General features: G+C 40.0%; 2 protein-coding genes across 7 annotated transcripts in view; one reads left to right on the top strand and one right to left on the bottom strand.

The window, feature by feature from the left end:
* Positions 1 to 2,705: 2,705 nt before the first annotated feature.
* On the bottom strand, positions 2,706 to 6,451 carry LOC117730572 (inhibin beta B chain). The gene is made up of 2 exons (XM_034532355.1): positions 5,951 to 6,451; positions 2,706 to 5,511 (listed from the first exon to the last, which is right to left on the bottom strand). Exons 1-2 carry the CDS (start codon positions 6,318 to 6,320, stop codon positions 4,730 to 4,732), a joined length of 1,152 nt encoding a protein of 383 aa, XP_034388246.1. The 5' UTR covers positions 6,321 to 6,451; the 3' UTR covers positions 2,706 to 4,729.
* A 1,591-nt stretch (positions 6,452 to 8,042) lies between these two features.
* LOC117730571 (R3H domain-containing protein 2) overlaps positions 8,043 to 21,192 on the top strand; it is a 51,197-nt gene continuing 38,047 nt past the window's right edge. For 3 of the 6 annotated variants that reach the window (XM_034532351.1, XM_034532352.1, XM_034532354.1), the window contains exons 1-2: positions 8,043 to 8,328; positions 8,694 to 8,747. The gene's annotated coding sequence lies outside the window, so the exon portion shown is untranslated. The remainder of the gene's footprint in view (positions 8,329 to 8,693; positions 8,748 to 21,192) is intronic. The other 3 variants (XM_034532349.1, XM_034532353.1, XM_034532350.1) reach the window with 1 other exon arrangement.

Genomic DNA, 21,192 nt, shown 5'->3' on the forward strand with positions numbered 1-21,192 from the left:
GGGATCGCCTCTCTGCTGTTTGCGGATGATGTGGTCCTGTTTGCCTCCTCGGACCATGACCTCCAGCATTCACTGGGGCGTTTTGCAGCCGAGTGCGAAGCGGCAGGGATGAGAGTTAGCACCTCGAAATCTGAGGCCATGGTGCTCTGCCGGAAACCGGCGGAGTGCTCCCTCCAGGTGGGGGCAAACTGCCTACCCCAAGCGAAGGAGTTCAAGTATCTCGGGGTCTTGTTCACGAGTGAGGGTAAGGTGGAGCGGGAGATCGATAGGCGGATCGGTGCGGCTGCAGCAGTAAAACAGGCGCTGTACCGGTCCGTCTTGGTGAAGAGGGAGCTGAGCCGGAAGGCAAAGCTCACCATTTACTGGTCGGTCTACGTTCCAACCCTCACCTATGGTCACGAACTCTGGGTCGTGACCGAAAGAACGAGATCTCGGATACAAGCGGCCGAAATGAGCTTCCTCCGTAGGGTGGCCGGGCTCAGCCTTAGAGATAGGGTAAGGAGCTCGGACATCAGGGGGGAGCTTGGAGTCGAGTCGATGCTCCTTCGTGTCGAAAGGAGTCAGCTGAGGTGGTTCGGGCATCTAGTCAGGATGCCTCCTGGACGCCTCCCATTAGAGGTTTTCCGGGCACGTCCAACTGGTAGGAGGCCCCGGGGAAGACCGAGGACACGCTGGAGGGATTATATCTCCCGGCTGGCCTTGGAACGCCTCGGGATCCCCCAGAATGAGCTGGAAAGTGCTGCGGGTGAGAGGGAAGCCTGGGTCGGCCTGCTGAACCTGCTGCCACCGCGACCCTACCACGGATAAGCGGGTGATAATGGATGGATGGATGGATGGTGTCAGATTTAAGAAGTTGAGGTATTGCTCCACTTGTATTTCTGCATTCTTGATGAAAAATCTGAACTTGACATGATGTAATTCGATTATTATTGCCTGATTAGAGGTAGACTCACTGGACCATAGAGCTTCTAGCTGCTGTGCACTTTAAACACAAGGATCCAAGAGCCATTTAACGCATATATTGAGTGAGGGGAATGGGTTAAATAAAGAAACATAAATCAATACAGTATATTGCAATGCATACCATAACTAAGAATAATAGACAAAGATGACTTGAGTTAGATGACAGTATTCATGCACCCACTTTTTTTTTTACGATATCTTTTTAGCAGGCTCCTGTTGAAAACAAAAGTAAATGCCAAATAACATTATATACAACCACTTTCTCCTAAATATTTTTACTCACTGGTTTTGAAATTGATCTCACAGGCATGTCACACAGCTTCAAAATGATAAATAACAATCTGTTCGGGATGTCAGATAAAACACATTCAATTAGGATGCGCAGCATGCAGCCATTAGTCAAAAGATATAAACGATATGTAATCTTAAAATAAATTGTCAGAATAATTCAAACACCGTTAGTGGTGTGGAAGCACTGGTCTCAGAAACAGAACACACCCTCATATAACCTCACTATACTTCTCCCTGGTCAATTGACAAGTAAGATCTCTCGACTGCTGGTCTCACAGAATTGGCATTCAAGCTTTTTAAACACTTTCTGAATAATATATTCATATTTATTTATCTGCAGATGTTATGTGTTGATTGGTTATAAAACAATCTCTTTCAGTCTTTGTGGCAGAGGTGCTCCGAGGTGAGTGGGTGAGGATGTAGGTGTAAGTTAAGGGGTAAGAAGTTAGGTAATTGATTCAACGTACCAGTGATTTACAACAATAAAACTAACCTACAAGTCTATGTGGCTTTATTCTATCTTTTCACTCGGTGGAACAACCATGGACCAAACATATTTCAGCGACTATCAGCAGTGACATGGACAGGAACATGTATACCGTAAATAGAAATAGGAATATGTACAATTTAATTTACCTGATTAGAGTCCACTTTGAGTGGTGCAACATCAGCACCGCTGTTGGCTGTAGAAAGGCAAATTTTGTCCAGAAAGAACATTATGTTTTACCTAATGTTTTTGAAAGTTCAGCCAGGGATTTTGGCAATTGGACATTTGCTGTGAGATGTTTTGAAAAACATAGAACAGGGTTGTATGTGTTTATTAATTATTAATTATTAATTATTTTTCTTCAGCATAAAGATAAATAATATTTATAGGTCAGTGTACAGTGTATGATTCACCATAAAATGACGTGTGACATAGAACAATAACAGGACACTCATTCCTTACACTTCATGTGCTGGACAAAATCAAACGCACTTTACTGTTTCTTTGTAAATCGGTTATTTATGTCAACACTATTCTCAGCTTTACACCATGATAATGTGAAATTGACAGCATGCCATGCAAATGAGACAATTGTTTACACACCAAACACAGCCGGTCCATAAAGCCACTTTCAGTATTTGTATGAGCAAACAGGCCCTTTGCCTTACAGACAGTGATAGCGCGAGGACTAAAAAGGCTAATATAGGAGATCTGCTTTTGGAAGAATACCACTGACTTTTAATGTTTTATCCTTTATGCACTTGGAAGTCAAATGTATATTCATTTAGCTGGCGTAAAAAAACAATGCATTGTTAAAAGCATTGATATTCTCACTGCCAGCCAATAGATCTAACAGAAATGTATATTTCTATAATTATTGTTTCTGTTTTAAGGCACAGTGTGTTGTCATTGTGTTTAAAGAGAAGAGATACAATGAAAAATATATATCATGGAAATAACAAGGTTGATTTAAAATATGTATTTATTAAAAATATACTTGAACTGTAACACATTGGGACACATTGGGACATCTTGAATTTAGTTGCTATTTCAAATAACTCATTATGCATTAAATATAGCATGATATAAAAATAAAATAAAAATAATTACAACTTTAAATTGACACAAAATGCAATTCCTGGCTCCATTTCCACCAGTTACAGTATACAGAAATCTGTGTGCTCTGCAAACACATGCAATTCAATGCATAGAAAACAAACTAGGGCATAAGAAAATAACATGATTGACATTTGCTTTCTGTGGACCTACATATCTACATGTTCGAGTTAGTGCCCACCTGGGTTATTGGTAGTAGAACCTCCAAGCAAAATTTGCGCTAAAAATACAGTAGGCTGATAAAGTGCTTAATAACTTATGTTATGGTGGCGCCTCAATGTCACATTGAGTCATAGGACAGGGGGTGCTTGCAAGATAAAATAATACACAATAAGCTTGTTTTACATAGTTTGGAAGAAATATGACAAGTGCAGCTTCTAGAGGCGACAGAGAAAGTATTGCTTAGAAATCTCTCCTGTGTATCATAGCGGTACAATACAGGTTACCAACACAGTGGGACAACCCCCTGAAACATCATGCAGAAAGCAGAACATATATTTAGCTTTCACACCGTTTGGTGTAAACATCGGCGAGAAGGAGACAAGCCCATTGTACTTTAGTTATTTTACTATGGATGCTGGCATATTTTAATATCTACTTGGTCATTTTTTTCAGATATTGTCATGGCATTGTTACTCGCTTATAAATTATACAGCCAGGACTATAAATTGTTCTATTTGGGATAATAGGAAGATGTTCAAATCCCAGAAAATTATTACCAGATTGCCTTTAGTTGGAAAGCTTCTAATTTGACCTCATCCCAGAAAACTTTAGACTTTGAGAGATATGAATGCAGACGTGCAACACCCCATGCTCATTGACCCACCGGCCTAGAAGACCTTCACATAACCTGAAACTGAAGCAATAGCTAAATGTTTGCTCACGCTGCTGAGAAACAACCTTGGGTTCATATGCTGTCAGAGACATAGTTACCCAACTGATTAGCCGACCTGTGTAAATAATACAGTGAAGATGCTGATCAAACATAATTCAACCTGCATGCAGCATCGGCTGCGGTCAGACAGAACTCAGGGCAGATTATACCTCTTTAAACTGTTTCAGTTCAATCATAAAAACTGCTTCACCGCAACTTTACAATACAATGAAAGTATTTGTTGGGTGTAATTTAAGGATAAAAGATAGTCAAATGCATCAGTTATAGAATACAAATAAAAGTATAATATTAACATTGTGTCCACATAAAAAGACTGCTTTAGGAATAAAGCTCAATGGATTCTCTTTGGTATTTCGACCAAGATGACTTGATACTCAATGTCGAAGTTGCACTTGGTCATCCTGAGTTAATGAAGAAGGCACAATTTAAATCAAGGATATCTTTCAATGTTTTAAAAGCCTTGCTTCAAAATGTTATATTGTGTGTGGACACTGTGCCCATTAAATGAAAAAATATTATAGCTAATATTTTTGAAAGGCTAGAAGTGCGGTCAGTTCTGCTACAAGCAGCAATTATGAAATACAAAATAAATAACCTACATGATGAAAAATAAAAAAAAGAAGCATTTTTAAAACATAAAAAAAAGAAAGCTCCATATTAATCTCTTTGTGTTTCTTGAGCCCTTTTTAAGCAGTTTTTTTTTTGTTAACAATGCTTGTGACATTATAGTCATTGTTTAGGTGCGTGTACACGGCTTGATAATGCCTCTATTTCAATACACTTGTGTGTCTAATTTAGAACAAAACAAAGTTGTTCCTTCTATTAAGTAACAAAATATATAGAGTTGGTTGTCCCAAACTAGACATACAAAAATATGCATGTGTTATCTTTCTGTCCGTCTACAGAACCGATTATATCTTTTGAGTTTCTTGTATTAAAGCAAATCTAAGTTATCTATCTCTTTTATACTTTGTCCTTCATGTACATCCGCAGGACTCCACTATCATATCAGGGATGTCTGTTTTGACAATGCTGTGCTGGGAGTCGAAGTACACTATGGAGAGTGGCCGGCGCTCTGTGGCAACACAACATGAAGATGCAGCCGTGTTAATGCCGTTGACTTTCAGCTGGCTGAAGACAGTGGCATGGAACGAGGATGCGATGCCTGGGGAGCCAGACAGATGCTGGGGGCACTGACCCATGCAGTAGTTCATATGGTAGCCATCAGGTGCAATGATCCAGTCATTCCACTGGATATCCTTGAACTTGATGTAGAATTCTCTCTTGCAGCACACACTTACATCGTCACCGCAATGCAAAGAGCGCTTCCTGAACGTGTGCTTGGAGTGGTCGTCCCGAAGACGCACTTGGGCCACCAGGAAGGGCTGGTTGGCGGTGTCAGCAGAGCCATGAAGGGAGCAAAGGTTCTTCCCATCCTCAACGCAGCTGACTTCCAGACGCAGTTGGTGCTGGTCCCCATCCAGGAATGCCTGCAGGGTGCGGGTGATGGGGAAAGTGTGCCAGTTACTCTCCTGGACCTCCAGCATCTTTTCTATCACCAGGGTACGGTTAGAGCTGGACATCCCACCTTCTGCAGAGAGAAAAACGCGGGCAGCGAGGCGAGAGTCTCGATTACGGTCCTCAGAGGAGCGGACGTAGATCCACAGAGAAGACTGGAGCACCTGGATACTGTGGCCACGTTCCTGCCGAAACTGGAAGGTTAGACTGAGGCTGGCTGCATCGCCACTCTCAGTCTCATCTATGGATCAATGACATTTTAACAACACAGACTGTTAATATTTTGGAAATGTTGGAGTCACCTGTTTTACAGAAACACAAGGGAGATAATTTAAAACCACACTTATCAAATCAAGCTGCAGATTCTTGTAAAAAATAAAGGAGAAGTTAATACTCCAACCCATTTTAAGTATATTTTACCATATCATATATGTTACGACCCACAACAAGCCCTGCAGAAATATTTCTACAAGGTGATGAAATAGCTGTAAACCTAAGCGTTTAAATTGTATGGATCAGTACAACAACTTTAAGTTGTTAACAGACAAGGAATCCCTAACCTATTTTGTGTCCGTTTTACGCACAGACATGCGTAAAGTGCACACCATGCGCTCATGTGGTGTTTTAGGGCTATGCAGCTAAAACAGATTAACAGTGTAGAATGTTAATACCAAACTTACATAAATCCGCAAAGCTCACTATTTCATAGCCTTGGTCTTTGGTGGGTATACTGTTCTCTAGTTCAAGAGTACCATCGTGCCTGACGCGCCCCGAATGCAGTTTGCGCAGCGCAGTGAGGAGCGATGCCCGGGGAATCGTCTGAGTGATGTTTGGTCTCTCTTTCAGGTGCAGCTTTTCCAAAAGTTGATGCTTGACGATTTCTATCATCAGTGTTTCCTCTGCGCCTTTCTCCATTGTCGGCAAGCCACAGGACGCGCAGCCCGGGGAGCCACTGACCAAGAGACCCTCCAACAGCAAAGGTGCCGCAAAAAGAAACGCTGGGAATAAAAATGACGGCGTCATCCTTGACTCTAAAGTAAATAAATGCATTTCTAAATGTGCGAGAAAAAAGCAAATCAAAATCTTGAAATCGTCTTTTCTGAGTTGTTCACAAGTTTCTCAAACGTGGTCAGAGGTCCTTGTTGGCAGCTGGACACCGTGGAGATGGGAGTTGAGCGAATGGAATGGTGTTTCACCCTCCCGATGGTAGATATCTGGGGTAATCCACCAAAACTGGTGACACGTTGGAGGCACGCACCAATGAGCGAATCGAGGCGCCGAGGAAATTACTGCCAAAGCATCAGCGTGTACCGCTCTCACGCACACACACACACACACACACACACACACACACACACACACACACACACGCGCACACAACACGCGAACTCATACAACACGTACACAGCACGTGCCACATAAGCGATCATCTGCAGTGGCACACGCAATCAGTACAACGCTGGCATGGACCTCACTCTCACATGCTTGTAAACGTCTGTTTAAACATGACCGCGTTTAAACCCGTTTATGATACACCGGATAGGTTATAACGATGTCGTCACCTGAGTTCATCACAACAGGTAGTTTCTGTGCATCGTGGAGCTTTGAGCGGCATACGGAACCATCCACCACTGCCAATCAAAGTTGAACTGCCGTGCCCTTTAACCCAGTTAGAGTAAGCAAGCCACACAGCCACTGAACAATAGTAGTTCAAAGCGTGCAAAGTGCTCAAGGCTACGAGGCGGGGGACTGCAAGGCGGTATTTAAAACACGTCCCGTCATGTTCACTTTAAGGTGGCATAATAATGTACTGTAAAATGATCCCTCGTGTGTGTGTGTGAGAGAGAGAGAAAGAGAGAGAGAGAGAGAGAGAGAAGAAAAAGAAGGCTAATTACTCTCTCTGTCATCATACAATTGTCCGTACAAGTTGTGTCTGGGTTCTTACGGGAGTCAATTATGTGCATATAATATAAAATCCAAGTTGATCAAAGTTACACTGCTTTGATCGTCACCTTTTATAGTGTACCATTTCACAAACCTTGGTAAGGAGCCCGCCAGCTATATGCACCAGGGGAAAAGAAAGTACCTTTCCACTTAAATGCGTTATACAAGTGTATACATGTGTACACATGTTTTGAAAAGTGTCCTATGGGTTGTCCTTTTGAATGTGTCGTACAAGTTGTACTTATAGTGCATATAGGTTATATTTTGCCTTTCGATGGAATATGAAATCCTGGTCTTACTGTGGTAGAAGTACTTGCCTTGCCTGCCGACATGTGGGGAATTTTTAGAACTACAACCAACTTTACTTTTGTATTGGTTCCTTTAAACATGTGTAAAGTACAAGATTAGGCTCACATATTAAAGTAAATGAATGGTACATTTCTCTCAACAGCCCGCCAATCATAAAGGTTAAACATATGATTACAACTCTTAATCAATCACATTTTAGACTGACAATGTTAATACAAAGTGTGTATTGTTTATTTATTTGACCTGCATGGTATGTGGGAGAGATTTTTGTAGAATAATGTGCTTTCCTAAGAGGCGTCAGTGGTTTAACGTCCATAATGTCAATACATATTGATTGCTTATCAATGAAAGAGAAACAAATGCACATTAATAATACACGTGTAATACAAAAGTAAAACAAACAAAAAAAGAAAATGTTGACAGTTCCTATGTTTTGAGTACAGTAACGTTAAACAACTGTACTGTATCCTGTACATGTCCCTGAAAATGTTCAGTACGCCGCTGACGTAAACTGTCGGTGAGGGGTAAAAAAAAAAAAAGTGACGTTGACACACACATAGAAGCCGGAGCCGAGAAGGGGGAATAGCGTTTTGTTTCTTTTTTCTTTAATTTGTGTCCTTTTATTCTTTGGCGTTTTGTTGTTACTCGGCCGTGTTCCTATAACCGACTCGACTGCCTTGCTCCTCGGTGCTTGCTATCTGTCGTTAACGTTCACGCCGCTCGCGCTCCCTTCACGCGGCGCTATTTTGACAGTTGGGGTCGCAGCGAACCGACTCTAGCTAGCGGCTCCATTATATTAGCATTGGTAAGTCATTCGGTGAAGCTAGCCAACCGTATCGGCTAGTTAGCACCTCGTATGTTGGAGACTTGACAGTACAAGTACGGGTTTACAACAAGGTTTGCATATGCCGCAAACACTTGCCACGTTGTGGGTTAACTGGTTGTAATGTAGACGCTAAGTTTTGTTAACGTAGGGCTGCTAGCGTACAGTGAAAAGAAAGGGCTAGCTGTTGGGCTAGCATTAGCTAGGTGCTGTATGTGGCTAATTATACTCCGGAGGAAGCGAGCTAATGCCGTGAGCTAGCTATTGTTAGCGTGTGGGGCAAGCTAAAATGTTCAGTCAACTTGCGCAGCCACGACTCTGACCACACTGCCATCTGTTCTCTACAGACACAACTTGAAGGATTCTCCACACCAACTAGCAACATACGGCCAGCAAAAACGGTGAGCTGAACCTTTTAATGTGACTTGAGATCACTTGTAACGCTCCATGTTTTTTCTTTTTTTTTTTGGGGATATATAACGCGACGTTAAAGCACCATCTTTAAAGTCCGCGTTCTCCATGCCTGACACGAGACATGTTAGTCTTCTTATCATAGGGAGTAGGTACCACAACTCGGTGTAAAGGAGTGACTGGGATTGAAGTGATTTGCTCATTATCTGGTTGAATTAGAATGAAGTGATCGGAAAGTGTTTTAATCACGCTTAAAGCCCACCGCAGCTGGTGACGACACGATGTTATTAATGTCATTACACCGTGGCGTCTATATGTTTGTGTCCAATGATGGTTCATAAACGACAGTAAACCAGGTGTGGATGTAATGGCAAATCAATTTTATATATATTAATTATGGAGTCTTAGTGGTATGAGGCTGAATTGTGAGATTATTTATGAAATCATTTTAAACAAACAGTTGGACGACACTACTGGTCTTCGTTGCACAATGGCATTGTGTGTGATGTGTTTCTAAACTTTCTTTCTCGTCCTGCAAACTAAGGTGATATCTTTCGTCCAAGTCTATGCCACAGGGATGCATATTCCTAGCATTAATGAGATTAAACAGAAACGAGCTATTTTCACTCATTTGGATGATTCAAAGAAGAAGAAAGGGGTTGTCAATGAAACCATGAGAAATGGCCATTGATCTTTATGTCTTGGCTTTAGCTCAACATTTTGATGCTCAAGCTGAAAATAGATGGCAAGACTGGTGTGTCAAACTAGGTGGGATCACAGCACAGACTGTCAGAGCTGGGATTCAAACATCTGCTCTGGGAAAACAGCATGTGTGTCTGAAAACATAAATATTCATTACAATCGGCATCATGTGATGCAGAGAACTGACAAAAGACAGGCAAGGACTGCCAATATAGTCACATTTGATGTTGAGATTGTTTTGAAAATGTCTCTATTCTGTTGTATACTCATCTGAGAGAGATTAAGGACAAAGGTTAAGAAACTACCCCTGCTGAAGACTAATGTTAATATAATTGAGAAAAGACTTATCCATAGTCAGATCGGATGAAGGCGAGTCATTGAATCAACAGTCTGCTGTTGCTAAGGCCGGCAATGAGAAAGATGGCGTATCCTGCCTCCCTGTCAACAGGTTTCCCTACCGTGCAACTTGGAACTCCTTAGGCTGATTTACTTATTTAATAGGTAAAGCATCAATCAATTACAAAAACTGACCTTTTTTGGTGGGCTAGTGTAAGTATTAATGAACAGATTTCACAAGTGTGCTTATTAATTTGTTGGTGTTTGCTGGGTACATAGTGATAAACAATTCATTATTCATACACCAGTAGAACATGTGAGTTTGTGTTGGATGTAACCTACTTGTTTTTACTGTATTCACCTACAATTAAATATTTATTCAAACCAAGATGGTTGATGTAAAAGAGTTTGTAATGCTCTAATGTATGGGGTAATGTGATTAAAATAGGCAGATGCTCTCTGGTAGAATTTGTCAGCGAGATATCTGTATCTTCTTCTGTCTCCTTCTGAATCTCTGTTTGCAGCAGCATAAGCAGGAGGCTTTTTCTAGAGAGATTTGAAGAGCTATTTATAGATCTCTGCCAGAGCACCAAGCGTGGTGCTGTTGCTGCTGCTCCTATATCTCTCTTCTCTTAACCACTCCTGCTTCGGTTTCTCTGTCTCTCCATCTTCATTTGTTCCCTCTTCTTTTCCTGTTGTCTTTGTTTTCTGAGCTTACTTTCTCTTGATGTCTTCCTCAGTCATTTTTTCTCAATCCCCGGTTTCCATATCTTTCCTTCATTGCGTGCTCTGATGTAAATTATTGATCAGGGCAGAAGGGAGGCGACTGGTTGCATGGCCATACGCCTGGCTTCAGACTGGCTATATAGCTGCCTAACTGACTTCAATGTAATTGCTGTGAAGCTGGAGCGTTTTTGATACTTTAAAGAGAAAGAAAACTGAAAATTCATCACATCCACTGGATTGTAGGATCCAAGCAAGGGTTGAGAAAGTGTTTGTTTTGTTCATAAATCTGCATGAAAAAAAGTAACACATTTAGAATGAGTATCTATTGACTCAATTCAAAGCAATAGCTTTATTTTTTGGGCTAAACTAAACCTTATTCAACTCATGCTTAAACATTAGTCATTAATAACCTGGTTATGTCCAAACACAATCGTATTTAGTTAGGCCCTGTTTTGGCTTGTTTTTATGTTTGTTGTGTAAATAATAACCATTTCCCTAGTGTTTATTCATAACTTTATCTCAGTTATATGCCAGAGACTGCAACACTTTATCTGTGGTGTCTTTGGGAACTGATGCTTTCTCGTCTCCTCCCCTCTCGTTCCTGCTTTCTAAGCCCTTCACTGTCTTCTCTTAGTATTCCCTGAAAGAGGCTAACTGACTTCCCAAATGCAGTAGAAGCTGCTGGACTTGTTTTCAGGCATTAGGTGGCATTAGTGCATACCATCCTCTTTATCCCAGTCATGTGCTCTACCTGAGACTAACCTTTTCTTGTGCCAGGCTAGCTAGTTCATACTATTTAATGTGCCAGATGCATTATGTAAAATGCAGAATGCCAAAAATACCAGGATGTACTACTACATCCTGGTATATCAGTCAGTACGCAAGCCAGCATGTTGTTCTGGCTATTCTAACCTACACTTCTTCAATCCTTTGTAGCGGATATAAATGCAAGAGAGTTCAAGATGCAATGTAATGAGGATTACTCAGTTGAATGCATACTGCATGCAACAGTACGTACTTTGTAAGGGCAGCTTAGTATGTACTAAAAAGTAAAAAAAAATAAAAAATGATGTATGCCATTTGCAACGCAGCTTCACTTTCTACATTGGGTGCACCCACAATTGTTCAACACATCGTTTGTGTTATAATACATTTTAGGCATTACCTTTTTTCTCAGTTGACATACACATTGGTAGTTTCGTAATTATGTAAATGATTGTAAACCGGAATAAAGGTGCAGATAAAGTTTTTTTGATTCAGGCCATCTTGCCTGAGGATGTTGAATCAGAAGGGCGTTAGAAGTTCACCCTACTTTACACCCTTGTCCCATATTGCGAACAAGAGTAGATAGAAAACCACTATAAAACACCAAGCTTTAATGCTCGCATTAGTACGGTGAAAATGACCACGGCCAGGTTTAAGTGCAATCCACATAGATGTTTACATATTGCATTGGTATAAGAGTGTGATTGAGTGACAAGGGAGAGATGCGCTCAGAACAGCTTTTTGGCAATCATTGGAGCAGAGAAGAAATTAGTAGTATATTTGTTTCATGGTATTAAATGTAGCCTACAGTGTCACTCTGAAATGAATCCAGCTCCTCTGATCAGGATTAGATTATGCAATTTACCTGGGACTGCGCAGACTGGTTGTAGAGCAGTTACCTCAACCAAAAACAGGTTTAATGGGGGCACTGCAGTATTTTTCTTGACGAAAAAACAATCAATAGTTAACTTAATTTTGTATTAACGGTATGTTTTAAGTTTTTGATGTTGCAAGAGTACAGGCTAAGGTTTCACACAGAAACAGACCTGCAATTAAATGTCAGGCAAACCGGTGCGACCAATATATAAAGTTTAGCATGACAGATTTTGGATACATGTACAATTTTTAAATGATCGTTTTTTGAGCCCTGGCTAGGATTGCAGAGTAGTTGGTTGGTTGCTCGGCCTAACTTTGCTCAGTAAGACAAAAGGGTCAATATGTGCTTAACATACATACATTTTCTGTTCAGTACTTCTTGTTGTCTTGCCAGCTCCACAAACCTTGATTGTGGATTTGAACCAAAAACCTTGCTATGAGATGACCATTCTAACCACTGAGCCATGATGCATCTTTGCTAAATGTATACAATTTGAAATGATTATACTCTATATTCAAAAACAGTACACCTTTATCCAAAAGCTGAAGGAGAACTTTTCCTGGCTTATCATTTACAGTGGCAATATTACCATTGTGGGCAAACTCACAGGACTCAAGGTGCTTTCACATAGATAGGCCGGTTTTCTGACAAATTGTAGTGCTTTAGAGCAGTGTAGTAATGTGTTTCCCTATAAAATAATGGTGAAAATTGACACGCTCAACTTTCAGTATTGGGTCCCTGGAACTTCAATGCAAGAGCCGAAAGTATTTATACTTTGCACATCTTTTCTTTTTCAAACAGCCTCATGCATCTACCAGGCAGTCATACCAGAGATATGTGGGGCTGTCCTCGACCAAAGCAATTCTTAGTTAACTAACTCTTATACAATTTTGTTTACAAACAAGTTTATTTAATTGACAGACCTGTTTCTCCACATTTAGTCACACAAAAGCACCACTCTCTCTATTGTGATTACACAAGATATGCTCTTAAGTTTCTTGGAAATAAGTCATTCCGCATGAAAAAGCACAACAAAATGACTAATCGTCTAAAGACCAAAAACGATCAATTAGTTGACTAATCGACTGAGGGGCCGGCCCTGAAGATGGGCTGTCACAAATAATAGATTTAAAATATGGAATATAATAAGGTTATGTCAGGGGACATGTTACAGAGAAGGAAATCCTGGGTGTTTGGAAACAAATATGTCCCACCAATGAGTTAAATATCGAGAGCCAGGCTCTTTAATATTTTACTGCTCCCTCATATTATATTTCAAACTGCCAACAAAAGATTGTAAAAAATGTTGCTATATTTAAGCTGCTTCACTAGGGGTGCACCAGAACCCGAAAAACGCACCGTTCGGATCGTAACACGGTTTTGAGTCATTAATTTGATAATTGGACAAGGCTCCAAGGCTTGTATTGTCATCTTTAGTGGTTATTTGGTTAAACATACATCATTCAAATGATTAGGAAATAAAATATTGTATTATTGATCAAAAATGTCTTGTTGTTAGTGGTATTATAAGTTGCTTTGTGCCAGTGTTAAGAAATTGAGTCATAATTCCCTCTTTAATATCTATTTTATGTTGCTGTGAAAACATCTCCTTCAAACACCTGTATAAATTTAAGTTTCTTGCCAAAAACTAATTTTTACAGGATTACCTTTGTACACATCATAATTTACATTCGCTCAATTCTCATTTTCACTGAGGAGCATGAATGCATCATTATGTAACTCAATGCAACCTCCGTACCTTAACTGTAAGCTTTAATGCTGCCAACGTTGCAAGCTCTCCTGTCGATTTTGATATTGATTTGTTGTTAATATTGTAGCATTATCAGGCATCAGCAAATAAAAAGCATTATTGCCAGTCACATATTTCTACTGAATATAGGCCGATAATGATTGTCAGTTTAACTTTATTTATTATAATTAACCTACAGTTCACTTCTCTGCAAACCAGGGTTGGGGGATCTGAATGCATCACGTATCTGCTACCTTACCTAGAGTTTCCTTCTGATGTTTTCTTTGATGCTGAACTTTTGACTGCCTCTCTTCCACTGCATCTTGAGCTACAGTTTGCAGTGAGGGAACTGCAGGGAGAAGATGCAAATGTGTTGTCCGGTGGGATTAAGGTTCTTTCCGAGCTAATAAGGTAGTTTCATTATTTTCCCCCTCCATATTTCCTTCAAAGCCCCTGGTTTTTCCTATTTATTTTTGGACATTGCAGCAGTGCTCTGTACCACTAGCAGCTGTCAGTACTTTTGAGCTAATTCAGTTTACAAGTCAAGACACAGGATACAGATAAGAAATTCATATACTCCCATTAAATGGAGATTGATGAATGGTGACTAGTTTATCTGTCAATGTAGGCTTGTATCATTTTTTGCCCCCAAATAAAGTAACGCATCTTAAATTGGAGTTGTGAAAGACTAAATGTATTTTCTGTAACCCCTCATATAAGCATCTTGCTTTTTGTATCAAGTGACATATTGGCTGATCCCAGCAGCCCTTTAAACAGCTGGACGTATTGCCATCCCTGGTTTGGCTCTCATTGCAATTATATTGTCACACGAGGTAGAGAGGTAGAGAGAGAGAGAGAGAGAGGTAGAGAGAGGTAGAGAGAGAGAGGTAGAGAGAGAGAGAGGTAGAGAGGTAGAGAGGTAGAGAGGTAGAGAGGTAGAGAGAGAGAGAGAGAGAGAGAGAGAGACTGTGCGCATGATAGCATAAGAGCAGTAGGGAAAGAGAGACCCAACCTGCAAGCAAGGCGTTCTGTTTCCTTGTTGTGCGCATGCTTCATTCAGAAAAATAGAGGAGCCAGTAAAAAAAGAGCTGCATGTCCATTTTAATGAAACTCATTTACAAAACAGCTGATGGTACAGACAGGGAGGAAGAGAGCAAGCGTGAATACAAAGAAAGTAGAATGAGCTGAAGAGTGACAGAGGTAAACACCCCTGAAAATTAGATATTTACATGCTGCAGGAAATGGAATTCATTGATCTGTGCTACTTAGCGAGATAAAACTAATGTCAGTGTTGTCTTTGTCCAGAGCTGCTTTTGCTGCTGCTTCTCCTGCGATTATGTGCTTTTATCTGTGAGACACCTGATCCGACTTGGCTGGAGATCCACAGAGCTGAACTCTAAATACAGTAAGCATGTGCTGTGCTGTGCTGTACTGTACTGTGCTGTGTGTGTGTGTGTTAATAATTTGGAGGTGAGTTGTAGCTTGTTCATGTGCCTTCAACTGCTGTGAGATTTTTGGTTTAACGTGCAGCCATTGTTGATGTTATAATTGCCTCTTATTTTGGCACTTTTTCATTGTTGTTCTTTCTGAAGTTCATACAGCAATTGTATTTAATGATAGCTTAGTAACAATGCAAACATCATTTAATGGGGCTTACTGGAAAATGGTTATTGTACTGTGCATACTGCACAATCATGTTTAAGTGCAGAACATTTGAACAGTGAGTTTAAGCTGGAAGGAGAACCTTGGTTTTCTGTACGTACATTTTACGTTTTTATTGTCTGAAAGATGCTAGTGGTCAGTTTATGTTTGTGTGTCTGTACAGATATAGAAAACGTGTTTGGAGAGGCAAATACTGAAGTAATGAGGAATTCCCTTCTACTGTGTCCCTGTGTGGGAGGATGGTGGAGGTGGCCTGGTGGGGGTGGAGAGTCACTTAGAAGTAGGCGTCACTCTGCAACTCTGTCATACTAAGGAGGGAGGGAGGGGTGCAGTTAAAAAGGAAAACCTATGGGCTTACATAAGGCTGCATGTGGGAAGTTATGATACTTCTCCTTCATGATCCTCTTGGCTTGAAGGTGCAGTCATGTGCTATGATCACGGCTGTTTATGAAATCATCAGAAATTCTAAATCTCCTTTTTATTTCTTAAGACGGTATACATTTACACCTTCACACACAATGTGCAGGAATAGAGAAATAATAGAGAGCAGGTGAGAGAGAGAGAGAGAGAGTGAGAGAAAGCACAACAGCAGAGCCCTCTTGAATAAAAAATCTGCTGCTATTAATAGCAAGCTGTCCTCGTGGCCTTAGCACTGTTTCAGGTTAAGAAAACCTGGCTTTTCCCTCTCTTTTTGCATTCTGATGGTTGTAGCCTAACTTGCGATCCTTCTCGTTGATTCTTCCTTTTATTCTGTTTTTGTTCACTTGGCCCAGATCTGTCTTGTGCTGGATATGGGCTGTTTATATAATGACTGACTATTTGTCTACATGTGTGCATGTCTTTCAACATTATAATAAATCAAGATGCATCAGTGTCCTAAGCGATGCAACCTAATTAAACTAGCTTGATGTTTGCTTAGAAAATGACACTCATCCCATGATTCTACTCTCTTGTCAATTAGAAATGTAAAAGATAGTCTGCAACCCTCCCATTAGATATAATCTAAGGTGGTCAGAGCTAATGCCATTCTCTTCCTGTTGTCTGTGGTTTTACATGTTAGCCCCCTTCTTTAGCAAGAAAAGGCATGGCTAGCTGAAGTGGCTAAAGCTACTTGACATACTGTTGTCCACGTTAACTTGGATTAAGAAATTGTGTGTGTGCATCCTTGTCTGTGCATATGACCATCACCTGTGTTTGTTTTTTGTTTTATGTGACTTAGGAGTTCTGTTCCCCAGGTAGCTGATGCTCCTGCAGCCTCACTCCTGCATACTAATTGCCAATGCGTGGGAAAAAGACTTGAGTATGAAAGAGGGAGGGCTAAAAAAAAATCTATAGCAATCCCTGGAGTAACTGCTGCTGTAATTGCCTTTTAAGTCAGTAGGTTCATACTTTCTCATCGGGAGCTTTTATATAAAAATAATAAATTTCACATCTTTGTTTTTATTAACAAACAGAAGAAGAAATAGTGATAGAATAAAAAAACCCTCTATACTTTCTTTCTTCCATTACCATAACCTATTTCCGTTTTAAACGGTTTCAAACAGTTAAATAATGTTAAGTTGGTTAGCATGTTAGGTTCAGTTGCTAAAGTTGAAGAGCGTGCTTGCTTTGTGGCTGCAAAGGTTTAAGGCTTGTGATTCAACTCTGGCTAGAGGCAATGGTTCCAAATATGTGTTGGAAATTGTTGAGGAAGTTTGATAATAATAAATGTGAAGCCGGGAACACAACAATAAATGGAAGCCAAACTGTATGAGTCAAACCATACTGTATAGCATTTGGATGTAGTCACTTATAGGTTTCTGAAGAGCCGTTCTGAAGCTAAAAGTGAGTGTCTCTGGCCGTTGCTATTTTGGCAGTAATAACAGCCTAACTCTCGGGTATTCAACAAATGGACAAAGATGTGGAGCTGAGGTGAACCCAGCTGACACAGTAGAGCAGACAGCTAGGGGCTGTCACTCAGCTGTCACTCACCTTAATTTTTCCTAACTTTTAAGCCGTTATATTATTTGAATAGGTTATAAAGTTGTCATGGAAAGGAACATTGGCTCACAAGAAACTCAACCTTTTTTGTGCCAGGCTGTAAACATGTTTATTTCTGCTCTTTGAGTACCTAGAAAAGCGCTGTATAAAATGTTATTATTATTATTACTATTACTATTATTATTTAAAGTCAAACTTCTTAACATAGGCTTTTAGAGCCAGCTTCAAGTGGCCATTCGAGGTACTGCAGTTTATGATTCTCACACTTTGCTTCATTTCTCAGCACTAGGGGTTGCCACTTGAGTCAAACATTGGCTAAATACTGGCTTTCTATACTTCGCTAGCATTGTCTCCTCAAATGCAGTGCTTCCATTGTTGAGGGAAGTGTGACCATATCATGAAACCTTTGTAGCAGTAGTTAACAATGGGTGTGATTGACGTTGTTAAAGATTCCACGTTGGCTTATATTAATAATAAAGGGATTAAAGTATGGTGTGATAAACTAATGAAAGTATTAATTTTGTTAATACCATTAGTTTACTTTCCTCAGATTTGGAAGTCTATTGGACACAATGCAGATGTTACATATAGATGGCAAGCTAATTGTAGCTTTCAGGAATGAATGTGTGTCTAATAAACCCTTAAGTGCACTTTAAAAAAAACAAAAAAAACAAGAGGAAACTTCTAACTTGTCTGCTTTTGGGCAAACAAGAAGAGCAAATGACAGTGACGTAAATTAGGCTACGCTAATGCTACAATGAGAGCAAAGAGACATGTCCACAAGTTGAATTTCAAGAGAGATAGACTGGGAGAGAAAGAAATGTCATTAAAAGGGTGTACCTAAACGGAACAAATTTAGGAGTGGTTGTTTCCGACGTATTTAGAATGTTGTGACGATAGAAAGAGGTTGACAGACAGAGAGCAAGAAAAACGAGAAGAAGGTGGAGACAGATACATTGCTATCCTTAGGCAGGCAGAGATATTGGGAGTGGTTGACTGTTACAGGTAAACAGATGGCACTGACCTGCCACTGCTGTCAGGTCAACCACGTGATGTAGTGACTGGCTGCAGTGTGCAGTTTCTATAATTAACACTATTTCCTAATCTGTACCGAGTTGCCAGTATCATAAACAATCACTCTTTCACAGATGGAATGGGTCAGTAGAGAGCAACACATCTAATTAATTTAATAATGGCAACAGATTTCCAATACTTTCTTATTTTAACATGCAAGTGTGTACATTGTAGGAAGCATTTTTATCAGCCGAAGCTAAATACTCATTCTAAAGGAAAGAGTTTCTTTATTAGCATTGCTAAATACAATCAAACCTCTCTCGCATAAGAGTGTGTTGTTGGCTCTTTTTGTTCCAAACAAAAAGGAGGTTTGGTGACTGCACAGCTGTATTCAAATATAGTCAAGCTCACATGTCTGTCAAATGGTCTGTACAGTATGCATGTCATTTTGTGTCCACAGCTCCTACAGCAGGCTTGTCATCATCCCCCTATTTTTCTATTTTAGCATAGCATCACCATGGTCGAGGCATTGCAGTTGCCCAATGTCTGGTGTGATGGTAATGCAAAAACGACAGGGGCCATGTTTTATGTTTTATCCGTCTGTGCTGACTTACTCACATAGTTGCCACTGTTCCTGCTTTTAATGCCCTCTATGATGCCTGTGATGGAAACATCTTGTTTGGTGTGTGTATTTAATTTGCACACTCTGACTTGCGGGTCTTTGACTTATGGGTTTTGAGGGCACTATATTTAGCTGGTTACATACCTTCAAACAAGTTGCTTTTTGTCAAAATGTGTAATTTTGAATTTGTATCTAAAAGGTCAACTTTAGTTTTGTAGCAAACATTGAGCTCTCAATGAGCTGCTTTTTGAGCACTGGCAAAAAGAAGGTTGAGAGCAACTGTCCTACTTTAATAATTCATCATATGTTTATGAGCTTATTAATATTTTTGCTTTAAGAATCTCAATCCCTAGAAAAATACTAATATTGTTAAATATATGCAATGAAGTTGAAAAGTACAATATGTCCCTCTTCGATGTAGTGGACTAGAAGTATATTTACGTTTTTTAATTGTTTTGGTTTTATTTTATTTCTAATTTAGGATATTTTATGTCTGAATATTCTTGAAATCAAAAGCTCTTAGTGATGTTTACGTACAATTATTTTAAAGATGTACTTTATTATACTATAATTATATTAATGCCATAAAAGTATCTTAAAATTATAATGTTGTTAATCACAATTATTTCTGGGACAAAATCTTGTCCAACAAATTTAGTAATTGCGGTAGGCCTTGTTCTTTTCTCGCGACAAAAGGCTTCATTTTCGTAAACTCACTAAAATGTTCTACCCCGCTTAGTATTGTATCTTGTCACCTTGTTCACTACTCTAGAGTGTGCAGGTATGTGGCTAGGTGTCTGAGGAACAAATGTTAGAGAAGAAACACTGAAAAGCAGTAGAAGGGGGATGCTGGATGGTAGACTGAGCTAAATGGCTGGCATGTTGCCTTCCAGCTGGCCACTCTCGAGTGCACAAGCGACATTGTAAGAGACCACACTCTCTGCTGGTCCAACATAGACAGGCTGACTGTTCGACTGGCTGGATGCCTGACTTCCGGGTTAGGTTGGCTTGCAGCACTTGATTCTCCATCACTGTTTTGGCATGGTAGCCCAGCCAGCCAGCTGTCATTTAGTGTGAATGTGGCAAATGGAGGTGTTTGTGCAGATCATGGTTACTATCGGGACACATCCAGCTGTTACATTATTTAACATTTACTCTGGTTAATGTGAAGAGCAACTTTTTCAAGTCTCACTCAGTCTCTTAGTGGAGTTTCAGACCACAAATAGGACAGCATTAGAAAATAACTGCAACCCAACAGTGACCCATGATCCAGGAAGTTCAGTTTGAGTAACACAATTAGTCCAAAAGTTAATTGGATGCCCAAACACTTCACAGTGGTTTATGACACTCTAATCTATCTGGAATAAATTGAATTGTCCTATACCATGGAAATGAGTTAATGGATGACAACAACATGTTTTGTGGCAAAAGTTGAGCAAGATCTAACTTTTTGACTTACAACCTTGCGTCGAAATTATGGTCACTGTTATTGGTGTCCGTGTACATGGCGATAGAATGAAAAAATCCATTTACCTGTTGTGTTCCAAAAATAAAACGGCCTATAGCTGAATATTTTAAAAAGCAAAATGAGGAAAGAGAGGAAGAAGTGTGTGGTAGGGAGAAACAATGAGAGGTTCCAACACCACTGATGTTGAAAGTGCATAGAGGTAGAGACTGGTCATTTATTAATACCATGCTGTACCAAAAAAAAAGGGTGTGACCAACTGAGCCCTGTCTTGTAACACATTGGCAACAGCCGGTGTGTTGCGCTACATGAAGAGGCAGGCTGGGTATAGAACATGCTACCAGTTGTATCTGTTAATGGGTCACTTATTAGTCAAAATATTGTGCACACATACTTTTTATCTGACAGTTGATCATTGTCTGTTATGGTCAACATCTGTATATTATTTAAATGTCAAACTAATTGTTTATGTAATATTGTATCAATAAATGAAAAACCAATGCTGTTGGCCACTAGCTTTGCATTAGCATGGAAAA

Source organism: Cyclopterus lumpus, chromosome 5 (assembly GCF_009769545.1).
Source record: "Cyclopterus lumpus isolate fCycLum1 chromosome 5, fCycLum1.pri, whole genome shotgun sequence".
NCBI lineage: Eukaryota > Metazoa > Chordata > Actinopteri > Perciformes > Cyclopteridae > Cyclopterus > Cyclopterus lumpus.

Excerpts from the sequence above, each read along its gene's own strand:
- LOC117730572 (XM_034532355.1), bottom strand. The coding sequence starts at position 6,320 with ATGCATTTATTTACTTTAGAGTCAAGGATGACGCCGTCATTTTTATTC. Across the intron at positions 5,512-5,950 it reads AGTGAGCTTTGCGGATTTAT|ATGAGACTGAGAGTGGCGAT; the intron begins GTAAGTTTGGTA and ends ATTGATCCATAG.